The 17,354-nt window shown below is 37.0% G+C and overlaps 1 protein-coding gene across 1 annotated transcript in view; it reads left to right on the plus strand.

The window, feature by feature from the left end:
- The first annotated feature begins 402 nt into the window (after positions 1 to 402).
- The window catches only part of TFEC (transcription factor EC), an 86,705-nt gene continuing 69,753 nt past the window's right edge, over positions 403 to 17,354 (plus strand). Inside the window, 3 exon segments of the mRNA XM_032689405.1 lie at positions 403 to 487; positions 490 to 556; positions 558 to 600. Of these exon segments, the coding sequence (XP_032545296.1) occupies positions 403 to 487; positions 490 to 556; positions 558 to 600 (195 nt within the window).

Here is a 17,354-nt window from a genome sequence, read left to right on the forward strand (position 1 = left end):
GTGGGTGAACAGAAAACAGACAGTTTTATTAACCCAGCAGTCACCTTTGAGATTCATACGTGTCCACTTTTTTCTTGCCTTTGTACCTAATCCCAAGAGACTGGTACCTGGCTTCCCTTGGAATAACAAAGTCAGTCACAAATCTCCAAACATGACTGTTAACTGAATGCCAACTGTTTCTTCTCATATTTTTTTTTTTTTTTTTTTTCAGTAGTATGTTAGGGATTGTGTCCTTATGGGTGCCCTATAACCATAACATTAATTTGGGTTTATATTTAAGGATTTTTTCTTTCAATAGTAGAGTAGAGTTCAAAAAATAAATTGCTGCTTCTATTTTGTGTGTGTTTTATAGTTGGATTTTTCAGCTCTGCTAATAGTGGAAAGGGAAGAAAGAATAAAGCAATGCTGCAGGCACTGACTGGACTACAGTTTCAGCTCAGAGGAAAGCTACAGGATCAAAAGTGGCCAGACAAGCACCCTCGAGAAGAACCCATGCACATTATTCACAGTGTCCATTGCCAGTTTCCACAGATCCTGCATTCAAGGCTCTTTTCCGATGGGAACTCACTTTCATCAGACAAAGCTCCGGCCATTTCAGAGGTACCTATATTACCAACAGATATTTACAAAGCATATTTGAATGCTGTGTTATCTGTAGAAAGCTATTCTTAATTGTACATTGATTAGCTCATTTTGGAGCGCACCTAAATGAAATCCGGAGGAAGGTGAGGGTGAAGCTGTTGAAATTAACCGTCCTAAAAAATACATAGGGCTCAAGCAAGCAAATGGCAGGGTATTAACTACCTAGGTCTTGTCCCTGTGCTGCCTCAAAAACATGTTCTTTGAATCATTAACTTTAGGATCAACTTTCCACTGATCCATGGCTGACAATTTACGCTCTGTCTTCCTTTTGGATAATGGAATGTCTCTGGAGTTTTCTTTCCACATCACAACATATTTCAAGGCAGCAGACAAGCTAAGAGCCAGTCGAGGGGCAGCAGGAACAGGGTCCAGCAGCTCCCTGTTGGCTTCTTCGCACTGTGGCAGAGCAGGCAGCATCTCATGATAAGGGGAGAGAGGATGCTGCCTCCTGGCAAATCTGTGTTCTGACAGATGTGGTTTCGGCATCAGCCATTTGGGTATTTTTTTCCTTGCACTGTTGTTGACAGCCTAGGGCAGTTCTGGGTTGTAGTCTGGACTCCAAAGTTCAAGGACAGGTGATGGGCAAGTGGTTTGGTACAGTGGTGATGGTGTAGGGACAATATTGCACAGGCTACCCACTCCTTCATCTCAGTAGAGTGTGTGCAGGGGTGCAGAGCTACCCCACACCAGCCACATCACCTATTACAAGCTGTTACAGAACAGATGCTTAAAAACCCATCACTGAACAGATCAGATGACACCACCATATTTTCTGTCTATTTGGAAAGTACCTGTGGTATTTCAAATACCCACTGGTGGCAGCTGTTGATAAAGGCTGGTACTAGTTGTTTTTCATTTTTACAATGAGGGATGATAAATACCAGCCAGGTTTCCGACATTTCAGACGTCTACATGTTCCTGATAACTTGGTATCTGATGCACTGACCCTTTCTTTCCCATTTAACAGTGGGACTGAAAATAAATATAAATAGAGATTCAACTACTATCCAAACTCTGAATCCAACAGTGAATATTTTTAAACCTTTCTTTGACTGCTAATAAACTTTCCCTCCAGTTCTTACCACTCCCTTTCACTTTCTGGGCTATCTTCACTCTCCTGTTCCTCCAGTGTTCCTCACTGTAGGCCTGGGGGAAAAGAAGTTTTAGAAAAATAATAAGTTTTATTTATTCCTTGCAGCTTTTTCTGCCCCTGTGGGCATTTGTCTGCCTGTCTGGCTACTGCGCTGTAATGAATCTTCTCTCTGCATACACATACATATCGTCCTATCAATCAGTGAGAGGAAATGCTGAGTGTGGTGAGCACTAACAAGCACTCAGGGGGCAGTACACCAGTGCAGTGGCATGCTACTTTCCCTACAGACTGCTTTAATTGGGGGAACATAATGAGGCAGCATGTGGCTGGCACCATGTCTTCTTGCCAGTCTCTCTGCTTTGGCAAACTGACCCTTTCTGCTTCAACTTTCAGGGCAGTGCTAACCCTCCTCTAGCTCCTGTTGGAACGGCAAGTCCCTCTCACCTCTTTGGAATCTCTGGGTTAACTCAGGCAGCTGGAGCTGCTGGAGGCTCTTGGTTGCAGTGGATGGGGGCTGGTGGGAGCTGAAGACCTGCAGGGGACATAGCACTTTGCAAGTCAGAAATCACAATGAAAAAGAAAGTGGGGAAAGGTGGAGGAAAAGGAGGGGCTAAGGAAAACTATAGCAAGGGGGGAGATAGGAGAGGGAAATGGTTTAAAGAAATAGGGTAGGTAGGTAAGCTGGAAGAACTGAAGAAAACTGATGACAAGCAAGTAAGTGGAGAGAAAAAGATAAAGAAGTAAAGAAAAAAAAAGATGTGGAAAGTCATATATTATGGAGAGAAATACTAGAAGCAAAAAATAAAAAGGAGATAAACCCTAAAAATATCCTTATGCATAAGTCAGGGTGGTCGGGTGGACAGGAAGCAACATCTCCAGAAGGTCTCAAAGAAGATGGGTCACCAGAGGAATTTTCACGGCAGGTTTCAGGATTTAGACAAGAAATCATGCCAATCCATAATAAGCAGTAGCATTTTAAGGTACATATCTAAAGATAGGTTGACTTCTAGACGTGATTTCTTTTCACCCATTTGTGGAGTCCCAGCATGCCATTAAGGACTCACTGTCATTACCCTGTAGCAAGACATATGGATTGAGTTCAATTTTCCACTGGAGACTTCACAGCAAAACCCAATCTCTCCTTTTTTGGCTGTCGAGAAGGAGAAAAGGGATTTGTTGAGAAGAATGGAGGAGTTATAAACCTCTGAGAATTATAACATATAAAGTAGGAATCTTGGAGTTGACAGTATGTAAGGACAGACCATTATACCTTTCTGCAAGTCCCAAATTTTCTTTGCATGCATGGAAGTTCTGGTGTTCAATAAGTGTAGCATGTTTGCATTGCTGTCAAGGGATAAAAAATCTTTCATTGCCCAGAGTGACCACTAATGTGTAATCCATCTTGAGTGAAGATTTACCACAGAATGCCACTGAGAAACATTGTCTTTGAGATCAAGGATTTGGGAAGTAGCAAAAAGGGTTAGTTTGGTATTTTAGGAAAACAGTAGCAAAGGCTAAGAAAGAGAGTTTGAGGTTCTGAGGCCTCTTTTTGTGGACACAAAACTTGGATCCATATAATTTCTCTGTTGATCAAGGGAAGTCACCTCTGCTCTCCAGGAAGGCAGGTTAACCTATAGAAATACACAAGGAAGTAAAGAGTGGCCAGATGTTCCTCTGCAGTATTTGTAAGCCCTATAACTTCAGCTTAGCAAAACTCCTGACTGAAGATTTGAAAGAAAATCCAGATGAAAGTAGGATGCCATTTGTTACTCAAAAAAGTGTGACTTCCGCTCCTGAATGAATGCCTGATAAGGTGGAAAGGCAACGTGTTGTGAGAAACGTCATCTGGCAGTCACTGGGCAAAGGACTAGGTCCTGTTCTCTGTATTTACACCCTGCTGCGCCTTTTCTCAGGAGTGTTCAGTATATTAGTGAAAGTTTCAGCTTAGATACCGACTAGAAACACATTTTGAAGGAAAATTTGTTTTTTCTAGGAATGGTTTTTAATAAATATAGTTTTGGTGGAAATTTTTATTTGGCAAGCAATCAAAGGAAACTAATTATTAGTACTTCAGGTTACCACTCATCTTGTTCCTGTCTCATCTTTTAATGGACACATTGGATGGAGGTTGAATTATTTAATTTATATATATATTCCTTCTGCAGCCTATCCCATCTCCATGGTGTGCCTGTTTGTTGTCGTTAATAGAATGTGTGTTCCCAAGTTTAGCATTGTGCATGTCCTTTGCAAAGACCATTGGTGATCTTTTAGTAATTATCATTGCTAAAACCAGAAATAATAATTAAATACAAACATTCAAAGCATGATACATTCCATGGTGAAGAGGTATTATGATTGGAAAAACTTAGTTGCTGTGACAGTATTTTAAAAGAGTTAGTTTATTCATAATAAATAGCAAAAAAATGGTTGATATGGGACTTTTTTAAGAAAGCATTGAAAAAGATATGTGACTTATGGAAAAACTGATTTTGTCCAAAAAATTGTATCTCTTTTGATCTGATTTCAGTATTGAGTGAGGTAGAACTAAGATGTTCATATCGTATAGCTCGGTTTCTTCAAGGAGCTGCTTAGTACCCATGCCAAATTTACTTTCTGTGCCATAACTGGATCAGAAACAATAAAAAAACAAATAACTGACGAGATTTGAAATGGATTTGGAAAGTGGGAGATCATTGCTGATTGTATTGACATAGTCCTTTAGAGTAGTAACAATAGTAGTACAATAATGACACCTTTGGTCCAGGGTTGCTACATAAATATATTATCAACTATGTGCAATGACCTGAGGAAACAATGTTAAGTAAGTGCTTATTGCTGAGGGGGTGGAGGAAAAGTGCAGCATAGATAGCATGGACTTTTCAAAACTGTCAAACTAGGTGCATAATACCAAATAAATGTGTTTTTAAGTAGTGGAACGTATAAACCTGCACTTCAGAAAAATGAAAAAATCAAGAATGGAATGGAATGTGAGGAATGGAACATGGAGCGGAATGAAATGAATGGAGTGGAATGGAATAGAATCAAATGGAAATAAAGATCATCAGGTCAACCTGATAACCTAACACTGCCAAGCCCACTACTAAACCCTGTCCCTAGGTGCCACGTCTACATCTCTTTTAAATACTCCCAGAATGGTGACTCAACCACTTCCCTGGGAAGCCTCTTTCAGTGCTTGCAACCTCTTATTTGAAGAAATTTTTTTTCTAATATCCAATCTAAACCTCCCCCTGGAGCAACTTGAAGACATTTCCTCTTGTCCTCTGGGGGCTTTTTAAGCTAGAAACCTGTAATTTTGTCAAAGACATATGAGTCAGAGACCTTAAGCACTGGAAATGAGCTGCCAGAGTAACACTGGCAGCAAAATAATAAACCAGATTTTTATATCTAAAAACGTATATAAACAAATAAACAATACTTTAATAGGCTGTGGAGTCTGATTTACCTTTGTCTTGAGGCTGGTCTGACCATTACGGATGCTGTATCATTCATATCTTGAGAGACCTAGTAGGAAACTTGTAGGAAGGTGAGGACTAGCCAAAGAGTCCTCATTATAAAATAAAAAGTATAAAAGTATAAATTATAAAAGTATAAAAAAGATTTAAATTATCATGAAAGATTTGAGGAGCATATTCTGTTTAACACGTGCAAAATGAAATTTAAAGGCAACCCGCAGAAAAATCCGCCAACAGCTAAGAGAAGACACTCTCCATATACACAGCAAAGGTATGCAGGGACAGTGATTGGAAGCTAATTTCAGGCACCTGAGTAATGAGTAATACACAAGAGTAACACTTGACCGTATATATGGGGAAAAGCTGTGCATTAACCACTTTAAAATCCCCACTCTACTATGATTTTCTGTGTGAGTGGCTAGGGAGAATAATACTGTTGCAGTGACCTGGGACACTGAGGAAGCTTGGAGACAAGCTTCTCACAAACATGTCTAAAATTGGCAACGTTTCTTTTGGAAATAATCGTTTTATGCTGTTGGGGGCTTAATTTTAATACTTACCTCTTTAAAACCTTTCTGCAGGCAAATTTCATGTTTAAAAACAGAACAGGTCCAGTCCAGACATTGCTAGGAGGGAAGTCATGGCTTTTTAAAGTATTTTGAAAGTCACAAATACCTTAAAAGTCCTGTGCTGCCTGCCTTATATTTCCCATGTCGAGAGTCTCATTTACCCAGTGTCTGCCACACTGACATCCTTTCAGTTCCTTTTTCAGATATCTTCTGCTGATTGAAGCAACTCCCATACTTCATACAACAATGCAAACACTTTCTTAAGCTGATTTTTTTTTAGTGAATTGGCACATAATTTGATAGATTTTTGATGGATTAGGAGATGGTATGAGAGGGAGAATAGAATGGCAGTGTCTTACTACTCCCACAAAAATACATCATTTTAAAGCATGAAAATGCACTATGTATTCAAGAAGAACCTTTTCAGATCCATGCATATATCCCATCTGCTCAATAATCTGTTTCAGAATACCCTCTCTGACATCTCTCCTATCTCTGAAACAGGTATCTACATCTGAACTAGATGCTTTATCAATTTTTTGCAGCCAGTGGGGCAAGCAGGCCTGTTTAAAATCCAATTTATCTGGCTTATCTTAGGCATTTACTTTGAAGTAAGGATGGAACGCACCCTCCAAGTGACTTTTTTCTTGCTGTTGACTTAAAAAAAAGTCTAGATAATTAGCTTGGATGTAGGCATCTTCATTTTCTCATACACACAGTCAAATGAATTCCACCTCTATGTCTTTTGCTTCAGAAAATGTATAGAATTTTCAAAACTTCCTGATTCCACTTTAAAATTAGCTTATGAGCTAATGCTTGAGGGTTAAAATTTAATTTTGTCAAATTGCCACAAGTAAAGTAATTGAGGCTATTACGCTTTTTAAGTCTTCCTAGACTGTTGCTGAAGCAGTTTGTAGCAGCACAACTATCTGTGTCTGTAGCTTGTTTCATGGCAGTCATTTAAATACATTACTTTTTACTTCTGTGCACTATAGTATTTTATTTTTAATGTAATACATTTATTAGTACTAAGAAAATCTTTAGATTTTATATTGATATTTATACCATGAGAAAGAGTATATAGAGAAGAGGAAGGGTGGAAATTATGCGAAGAGGTTCATAAATAAGAGAGAAAAGGGAAATGGGAAGGAGAGCAAAATACCTCTTGGAAAATCTGGAAAGAGGAGGAGCAGAATGGAGACCAAAAGATATGAGTAAGCGGGAAATAAATAGAGAGATCTGTCTAGGATCCTCAGGCTCACTCATTATTTTGTAGACTTTTATAATATCTCTTCTTTTCTTCTCCTTTTCAAACTTCACAGACTTCATCTTTTTAACCTTACAGTGTGTAAAGTCTACAGTCTCGATTCTTTCTCCCATATACCTCATCATTTTTTGGTCATTTTTTAGACCTCTTTATTTTTGCTATGTCTATTCTTGCACACTACTCTTCACATCTGAGCACAGCTGTTGACCTACTTCTGTGTGATAATTCCCATAGCATGGAAAACACTGATGTCGCTGTGACTGAAAGAGTAAGTTCAGCAGGTCCATCACCTTCATCAGTTGAAGAAAGTATTAATGCTGAATCAAAAGCTGATTTTTGACTCAGAATTAGAATCACAGCTAACAATTTTCTAAGGACTTGAAGATGTCTACTGTAAAGATGGTTCAGTCTAAAGTCTATTGTGATTCTTTGTATGAAGGAGGCCAAGAAGTGTGGAAGACAGATCTAAGAAGAAAAATAGTCATGATTTAATCACAGGATGTCCTGATTTCTCCCCATGTATTCCTAGCTCAGAACCCTGAGCAGCAGTAAGCTGTCTGTCCACACTTGCACATTTAAGTATGTCCAGGACATGTGCAGGCAGTCAGCCTCTCAGCAACTCTTAGAAGAGTTCCTGGCACGGTTTTAGCCTGTGCCTACTAGTGCTCTCCCTCACTGAGGTCTGGAAGTTACAGGGTTCTGGGACAATTCATAACAGCATTTTGCAAACAGTTATGTTCTTCTAGTTGGTCAAGAATTCAGTGAAAAGAATATGGGCTCTTCCATGACTTCTGGGCTCAGTGTCCACCACCATTCCTAAGTCAATTTTATGAATAAAATTATAGCTTGAGTGGGTCCTGTAAAACTTCTCTTTTGACAGCTATGTGCTGTTCAATGTATATTTCAAAATAGGTGGTACAAATAGGGGCAGAACCCATATTCAAGCATTTTCTATTTTTATTTTTATTTTTTTTTTCCATGGGGAATATGAACAGGTTTTACAATTGTAAAGTAGACAGCAATAGTGCAAACACTGCTGTCTCTACCTTGAAGGCATTTGGGCTTTTCTAGTGTTAATGAAAGGCGACTCAGTTTCTTGTCACCTGCAACGGAGAAAAGCTCCACAGACTTGCAAAGAAGATCAGCATTTTTTGAAATGCTGGCCCAGCATCAAAAGCATAAGAGGACTGCCAGCCTACTATCGACTTCAGTGTAAAGTGAGGACCATGATGGAGTTAGAAGTCGATATAAGTCTACAGCTGACAGTCATAGTATCCTGAACTGACAAATGGCAGCCAGGCAAGAAGTAGTCAAGCTGAAGGGTCACTAGGGAAAAAAGAGCTTTGAAACAGCAGTGCTAGTCTCTATGACAAGGGTTATAGTAATTGAATTTTGAAAAGATCTGAATGTTGAGAATTAAGTATTATACACTGCATTAGTAATTATATAACAGATAATATTAATGATTCTTATGCAAGTGTTTGTTAAACATGTAATTCAGATTTAATGAATAACCAATGGTCTTTTTTATAAGAAAGAATCCCACACTTAATTTGTAAGATTAATCTTATTTAAAGCAAAAATTCTCTCTCTGAATAGCTGGTGGTATTCAACCTAAATTAGCATGTGCTGAAGTGAGCAGTTGAGACTCATCTGACATTTATTAGGACAAATGCATAAAGGCTGTGCTGTGGCAATACCATTTAATTGTCAGGGTAATTAGTTGCCACTTTGGATATCAGAATGGTCACTGAGTTAAAAAAAAAATAAGGGAGGAAGACACAGCACAAATAGTTTCCTTTTTAACTGGAAATTGTGTCTGAATTTTATATTGCTCATAGAATTGTGAATATGATAGCACAGATCAGACCCAGACATAACAGAGGAAAAGTTATCACTTTAAAAATGGTTGGTCTACTTGTGACTTCAAACCAATTCTTAATTTTATAAAAAAATGTGTAAATCACTGGGTACTAGGGTAAAATTTCCTGTAGTGTTTATGGTTCCCTTACATCCCTAGAAAAATCAGGATTGTTTGTTTTCTTTTCAACTATATGAATATATTAAAAATAAAAAGCCCTTCATGCATTATTCTTTGAGCCTTAGCTCATTTGCTCTGAAGCTTGTGTAGATCTTAAGCAAATCATATGTGCATATTGTCCAGAAGTTTGACTCCTATCTCTTACTTTAAGAGCTTTCTTAGTTTGAAAAATATTCATAGAGTTATATTCTTTCAATATTCAAGTAAACTGTTCATTGCATGAGAAAGTCCTCTTCAACTGCCCTCCTTTATTTCTCTTTTTGTTCTCACGTGTTTTCTAGGGAAATTTGCAATCAGTGTTGCATATCTACCATGTAATGTTAACACAGTAGAGCCACAAAAATACAGCATAGAAATGGGAGTCCATTTAGCTCAAGGCTCTGATCACAAGTGCAGTGTCTGGAAGCCTATACTCTGGCAGCTTGTGCAATGGCTGGCTTTGGATTAATATAGGAATGCAAGCTATAAGTTCTTAATCTCATAAAGAATGACAACCATCTCTAAATGGCTAGAGCCCATGTGTTCATCCTGTCCTCTGCTCCTCACCAAAGTGGGATTTATTGGTTTCAAATCTGTCCGGATCAACTTCTACGGACTATCTTTTTCATGTGTAGGCCACTTCTGTATCTGGACAGATTGGAAAAAGTGATTAGATGATTCTCTGCTTTTAAAGGGGGAAATTTAGGGAAATTTTAAATCAAACTTTGGGAAGAATTTAGTGAGATTTTTATTTTGGATATGCTGGAGACCTCTGGGCTATGTTGTGATCCAGCTGTGTGGAATGAGAATTTTGCTTATCTCAGCTGCCATTTACTACCCCTGCAATGGTGGCAATATATCTCAAACATTTTTTCAAAACTATTTCCAACCATCCCAAAATGTCAGTATGTTTTTACCATGAGGCAGATGATCTTTTCTAATTAACTACTCTGTCTACTTTCTGAGCAGTACCAGACAGATTTCATTTATAGCTATATAATTGAATTAGCATCTGTACATTATTTTCTGTGCAAGGGTGTAGTACTTGTGGAGGCTAGCACTTCAAAACTTGAGAAAGTGATACTTTTTTAAGAGACAGGACATTAAAAATGAGAGCTATAATAAAAGATTGAATCCTTAAAATTTATAGATTGATTGATTTGTGGTTTAACTTCTTTTGTTAGAGTCAGAGGTAAACAGATTGAAATGAATGAAAATTCCAGATAGACTCTACAGGTAGTTGAAATCAAACTGAAAATATGATTGCAGTAGTGTCAAGATGTCATGATTTATCTATGATTGCATGCAAGTTCAGCAAAACAACAGAGGCTGAAGCCAATCTGATTCAAGACATCTCACATATTTTCCACCATGGTGTTTCCTCTTTTATTGTCAGCCTTGTTTCTTCTAAACCGTTGTTGATCTCTGGCATGTTGTGATCTTGAGTACACCATCTTTCCTCATACTGATTGCTGCTATACCTACTGCCACAAAATTTTTTTATTAGTGAACTTAATACGAAGCAACCCTCGGTGATCAACTTTACCCATGAAAGTATTACTCTTTCTTTTCTTCTGTGGAGTTGTTATCTGTTATAATATCAGGGCCAGATTTTTGAAATATGCAGCAACTGATGCTTGTTTCCAAATCTCTGTAGCATCTTCCTGTACTATTTTGAAGAAGGGCACTTAGTCATTCTCTGGTATTTCCTGAAGCGCATTTTTCCAGAAATGAAGTACATGTGTTCTGTCAATAGAAACCTGTGGCAGATCTTGGCCTTGATTTCTCCACTGGTTGGAAGGAAATAAGAAAAGCTAAGCGTGTCTCCCATCTGTCCTGATTCACAGCTGGTTCTGTATTAGTTTAGTTATACTTCAAATGTCCCGCTGTATGAACTTGTAATCGGTAAAACATGATGTGTCTCGTATTTGCCTCTGAGAAAAGGATACAAACAGTTCTTTATAACTGATGTCAGCATTTTTTGATTTGATAGGGGATTTTAGAATATTGCAATTTTATTTCAGAAGTCAAATGTACTCCCTGAAACAGAAAGCATCTTCACTTTGGATCGTTGTATCTTATGCAGTAGAGGTAGTTACTCAAAATGCAGGGAAAATTAAATGATTTATTGCCCATCAAATGCAAATACAAAATAAAGCACAAAAAATTCAGCATGAGTAAAGGAACACAAGAATTCTTTGTCAAAAATTCAGTTGTATGCTCTTTACTTCATAATATAGAAACATATGTTTGGTCCACCTAACATTTTTCACCTAATGTTTATCCTTTCTCAGGAGACAGCTATTTGAATGCAATAATTTGCATCTGTGAGATTGCTTAAATCTCACAAAGCTGAGAACCAGAGAAACTGGTAATGAAGGAAAGTGTAATGAACAGAAATGGCTTTGGTGCTCTTCAAAGGAGAATACTTGTTGTGAATGGCAACAACTTTTTCTTGTGTCCATAAACATAAAGGAAGAAAACGCACTGTTATTCTACAGCCAAGATAGTTTTCAAAGCAATGCTACCTGTAGAGGTTGTCAAGAAAGCAGAAAAACCACAATAACCCCCATATCTTTAGCATTCCACATTCCACTTATTTCACCCAGGGCTGCATATTTATTTTGAGATTAATTTAGTACATGTAGTGTACATTTGCCAAGTTTTTTTTCCCCTATTTAAATCTTCAATTCCAAAGTTATGTATTAATCCTATTACTGCTAATTGAGAGAAGTCTGCAGTCTTTTTGAGTTAGGTGAAGTTCAAGTTGTAATTGGTATCAAAGAAAGGCACAATGCAAGAACTGCATATTAATATTTAACTCTTGCCATTTTATTACTTCCACTTTAAAATTACAGCAGTGGTTAAAAGACCTTTTTATGAGTTCATGAGGGTAGTGAATTGGAGACTATGGGATGAGATTTTTCATTCATGCAGCAAGATCATCAAAAATTGCTCTGTAAGAAGGGTAAATGAAATATTATACTGGTGCCCGGTAGTACTGGTTATAGCTACAAGTCTCTCAGTACTCCCATTATGAAATTTTGCTTATAGGTTAAGTAGTTGCACTGTAAAATTTTGCTCAAGGCTAATACAGCATACAAGATTCTAACCCAGAAGCTATTTTGTTTTAAATCTTCCATTTAGTCTTTTGCAGATAACTGGAAATTGTGCTAGTTGTAGATGATGTTTTGGATTTGAGTACTTTTTAAATGACTGTGCTTTTAAAGCAGAACATCTCATAAGATATGCACACAATGGTGGATTAATTGCTTATGACCGAAAATAAGCACAAAGACCACCCAGGACAAAGACCACCCCTTTGATTTCAGATCCCTAAACAAGAACATTTAATCGTACATTTGTTCAAAGACACAAATGATGAATTTGTTCAAAGGTCAAAGAAACAAAAAAAAAAAAAGGCCATTGACTTCGTGGCTTTGGAAATAATTTCTACCCCTGATTAAACTATATTTATAAAATCAGTTAATGAAGAATTTCTGTAAGTTTTATTTTGCCACTTTTTCTGATTTTTATGCATTGGGAATTACAGGCTTTGGCTTTAATTATGCCTATGGTGCATGTTCACCATGATAACCTTGGGACTGCTATAATCAATGACTTGAGATCAAACTGGAGAGAGACCAGAACACAGGAATCATTTTAGAACTGTATCTTGCTGAAATATCACAAAAAACATGCAAAAGAAAAGGTGTTTGAGAGGAAAAAAAATGATAAGAAGTAATGCTGGAAGTCAGAGTAAACAAGTAAAGAGATCAAACACAGAAAGGAAGCAAAGAAGAGACGAAAAATTAGGGAGAAGAGCACTGAAAAGAGCAGAGCAAAGTGGACACAGCTGGAAATACTGTATCTCAACCATTCACTTTACATTAGATGTGATAAAGTGTAATAACAATTGCTTATTTTTTCTATTGAAAGTGTTGTCCATCACAGGAACATTGAAGATAGTATAAACAGGTCATTTGGCCAAAATGTATAACTAACAATGTTAGAAAAAGTTGTTCCAAAGTGAAATATTTGATTCTAAAAACCTGCTCTATGCACTATGATTTCAGATCAATGCACAGATATTCAAAGCTTTTTTATTTATTTGCCAATTTTTCCATTAATATTATATGTTAATTTACTTCAGAGTTTGTTACATTGTAAGGTCAGACCAAAACTGCGTCCATGCAGGTCTGATAACTTTGTGAGGTGCGTTAATACAACTGTAATCATAGACAATTCCATACGCAGAACAAATCTCAGTTGCTTTCTAAAGCAAATGGAAGCTTTGGGTTTTTTTGTTTGGTTTGGTTAGGTTTGGTTTTTTTGACAAAAGATTATGAAACTAATACTGGATTGGAACCGCATGATAAACATAAGATTGTAACTTTCATTAGTGCTGTTGCAAATCATAGATATATTTCTAAAGAATAGACTTCACATCTTGTTCATATCCAGACCATGAATAATTGAACTGTGTCCTACCTTTTTAATATTGAAAGAGGCAGATTACAGTTACAGGCCAAAGGGTGTGAATAATTAAAAACAGATTGCAATAGGTCTGGAGATAAGCTATGGTATCTAACACAGGGAGAATGAAAAAAAAAATAATGTTGCTGCAAAAACCTCCAACTGACTTAGTGAGAATTTACTTTGAAAAATTCAGAGGGACGGAATACAAATAAGCAATGTAATCCACTTCGTGTTACTGAAAATGTGAATTTTGTGGCTTAAGTGATAATATTAATAGTTAAAATACATTTCATACAGAGTGCTTGAAGTATCTTCCAGATCATTCAAACTCCAATATTAGTTCTGTTTCTAGATTTTTCCTTTAATTAGTAAAATTGCCAACAAGATTACAATACAAATATTAAGTTCATACCTTTTAGGTGTTGGGGACCATTGACTCCAGCATCCTTTCATATATGTTTATGCTAAGTAATTTTTGTCCCCCACTAAGATTTTGACAATATAATATGAATTTTAAAGTTTCACCCCCCAGGCTTACTGTAAGAAAGGTGTCACACATTGCAGGTAATAATTTAAGATGCAGAGACACACATTCAATTCCTCATAGTATAAGGCTTATCTTCCAGAAACATCTAAATGGATCCAGCATTTTAGTAATGTTAATAATAGGCATCTAATTAAAGTTAGTTGCCCAAGTCTCCCTCTGTGATGACCCATAAGAGACAAGCACCTCCTGAGGACTAAAAAAAAAAAAGAAATAATCCTGTCTTTATATAATGTCTCTCAGAGGTATCTGAAAGTGATTTACTTTCTGGAGGTCCTTTCTCTTGCTATTGTCCAAGAGACAGACTTTTTCCTGACATAGACTAGAAAACTATCTCTTAGAGATGAATGTCATGTGTGATGAATGCACAAAATTATCCAGGGACCTGAGTTTAGGTAGGAAATTGCACCTGACTCTTTGATGTCTTTGTGTAGGAGGTAACCACTGAGCCATTCTTCTTGCAAGCCAGATGATCTTCCTTGAGAGACAGTCAACTTCTCTTATAGCCAAGTGAAGCATGAAGTCTTTTCTTCCCTTCAAGTCAGTAACATACACTTCATTCTTTCACAGCAGGATCAGCACCTCTTACAACAAATACAGCTCCACAAATGACTGTGAGATGCTAAAGCTCATATTTTAGGATAGTGATACAGACAACTTTATGACCTGCCTGACAAGTGTGCTCATCTTACAGCCTTCTGCTCCTCTGGTGCTGACCACTGCTGTAAGCAGAATGTGATGTCTTCCAATATCTAACACAAAATATTTCACATCAGGTGCTATGTGTTAACTATCTGGAGTGTACACAATGCGAAAAAATTGTCTACAGTAGTTCTGCAAAAAGCAAACATCACTTCCCTGCAGACGGGCTAAGGATTGCCACCTGTAAGCCAAAAGACCTGGGAACAATTTCAAAGTCCACTGACAACCATTTGACTTTATTGACCTTTACTTTCAGTCTGCAAAAGCACTATTTTTAGGGTTGTCCCTCATTTACTTTATCACACTCCTGTGCAGTGCAGAAAGTTCATGAAAAATGTATAGTATTAATGATAATAATAATTCCTGTACTTATTATTCAGGCAAAGTTCCTAATCATTAGCAATAATTTAAAAACAGAACACTAGGCTTTTGCTACTGTTTAAATAAGATATACTGCTTACTAGATAGAGACAGGATTTAAAATAAGATGCAATTCCCAGGGAAAAAGCTCGATTTCTGAATTGTGTTACTGAAAAAAGAAAGATTCATTAATGTGACTAGTTTCATAATCAGATAATATTCTTACTGTATTTAACAAAGAGCTAACTTTGGACTGTAGCATTTTAAATGAATATAAGAAGAAGTTTATGCATTTTATTTATTGTGTTACTGAGAAGATACTTAACTTGCTTCCACTTTGGAAAAATAGTTGGTTTTAGCTTAATGATGTTCAGTTCTTAAAATGTTCAGGTACTCAGGTTTAAGTCCACCAGGGCAACATATTTTACATACAGTTAAGAATCAAGTTAAGAATAACTACTTTTTCTTAAAGAGGTTTTGTTGCTGTTTGTACTCTTTTTCAAGCTCAAATCAATTGTTCTTTTAGGGAATCAATCCCTATTTCTGTTCTCTGCTGTATTCCATATCTAGTAGAAGTTCAGTTTATGTCATGGCTCTTGGAGGCCCTTTATTAAAATTCAGAGTTAGGAGTTGAATATTAATCTGTAAGCTGTAATAAGACTATTCACATATGAATTTCTGTTCTTCCTAATTACTTAGGGAGGAAATAATTTACATTTCATACTGCTTTATACATATAGAAAGGAGTCAAGAAGACTTTCAAACTTAGCTTCCACACATGATATGGGACTTGTGACAGACCTCTGCACTGGGCTGCTCCTGTGGAAGTTGTAAGGAATTGCTATTGACCTCAGCAACAGAGCACTTTCAGAAGGCTCAGCCGTGACTGAAACAGGTCATAGTCAGAAGTTACTGGATAATTCTGTTTGTTCAACCACATCAGTGCCCCAGAGTGCAAAGCATTATACAGACATAGCAAACTCCTTCCTTAAGGGCCTTACAGCTAAAAAGGACTTTATTGACAGAAAGAACATCTTAAACTTTTAAACTTTCAATGTCAAATCTAGTAATACAGAAAAAAAGTGGAAAGGGTAGCAATAATCATTCAACGCAGATACTGAAGTTGTATGTTTGTTTAAATACTGTTGCTGATGTTTTACTTTTCTACATTAAAAAATAGTTGGAGCTCTATCTGGACTAAGAAATTCCCTTTTCTCTGAAATAAAGAGATATTTTCAGCTCTGGGTTCACTTCAGTGACTGGGGCTGGGGGTTCTGGAAAGTCCTGAGATACTCTTGTAACAATGAAGTCTAACAATGAAGTGCAAATTAAATTTTATTGGTTTCTTCTGTGTAGAAAAGCAATATTTAGAAATTTAGAAAACTGACATATAGAAATTATCTGGTGAATGGAAACTACAAATTCTCCACTGTCTTGCCTCAGAATGTGTTATTTCACCCCTTTAAATGTTATGATGGGTTCCAGGAGAGTAGGGTGTCAACCTATGCGCTCACATGCCCCTGCAGATATTGCCTTCATTTAACAGCAATATAAGAAATCATGCCAGCTAAGTTTTTCAAGTGAGAGAAGAGAAACTAATGGGGGAGAGCAGCCACATGCTGAATTGTGGCTAGTCTTCTGTGAGCAGCATTCTGAGATAAGGACCCAAAGGACCAGACCTCCTCCCCTCCCCTACCTGGTGAAGGTGTTCCTCAGCACAGCTGCTGGTAACATAATATATGGTGGCTCCACCATGTGATATATTGAGCATTATCAAGGAATTAAAAAATTGGAGGTTAGATTTTACAAAACCAGTTTTGGCAGTTTATGGATTTGGCATAAACTCTCTTCTAAGGAATAACTGTTTGGGAATATTTTAGCCTTTTGAATTTTTGGCTGTAGTATCACAAGCCCAGCTCTGCATCATTGACTTAGAGTACTCTTCTGCTTTAGAGTTAGATAACATTCTCCTATTTGTATAAACTATCTTAATTTTCAGATACTAAAAAATTGATGTTCCTTGAAGAGAAATGATTTGATATCTGGTTTACCTGAATTACACATTAATGAGACAAAACTTTATGTTTGGTCTATATAATGAGGAAAAAGTCAAGTCACTGAGTGTGAAAGATATGTGTTTTATGCATGGACATAAGTATGCAAAATACTTCACAAAATTCTTTGGTTTTTGATTTTGATGCTAAC

This window comes from Chiroxiphia lanceolata, chromosome 5, assembly GCF_009829145.1.
Source record: "Chiroxiphia lanceolata isolate bChiLan1 chromosome 5, bChiLan1.pri, whole genome shotgun sequence".
In the NCBI taxonomy this organism is placed as follows: Eukaryota; Metazoa; Chordata; class Aves; order Passeriformes; family Pipridae; genus Chiroxiphia; species Chiroxiphia lanceolata.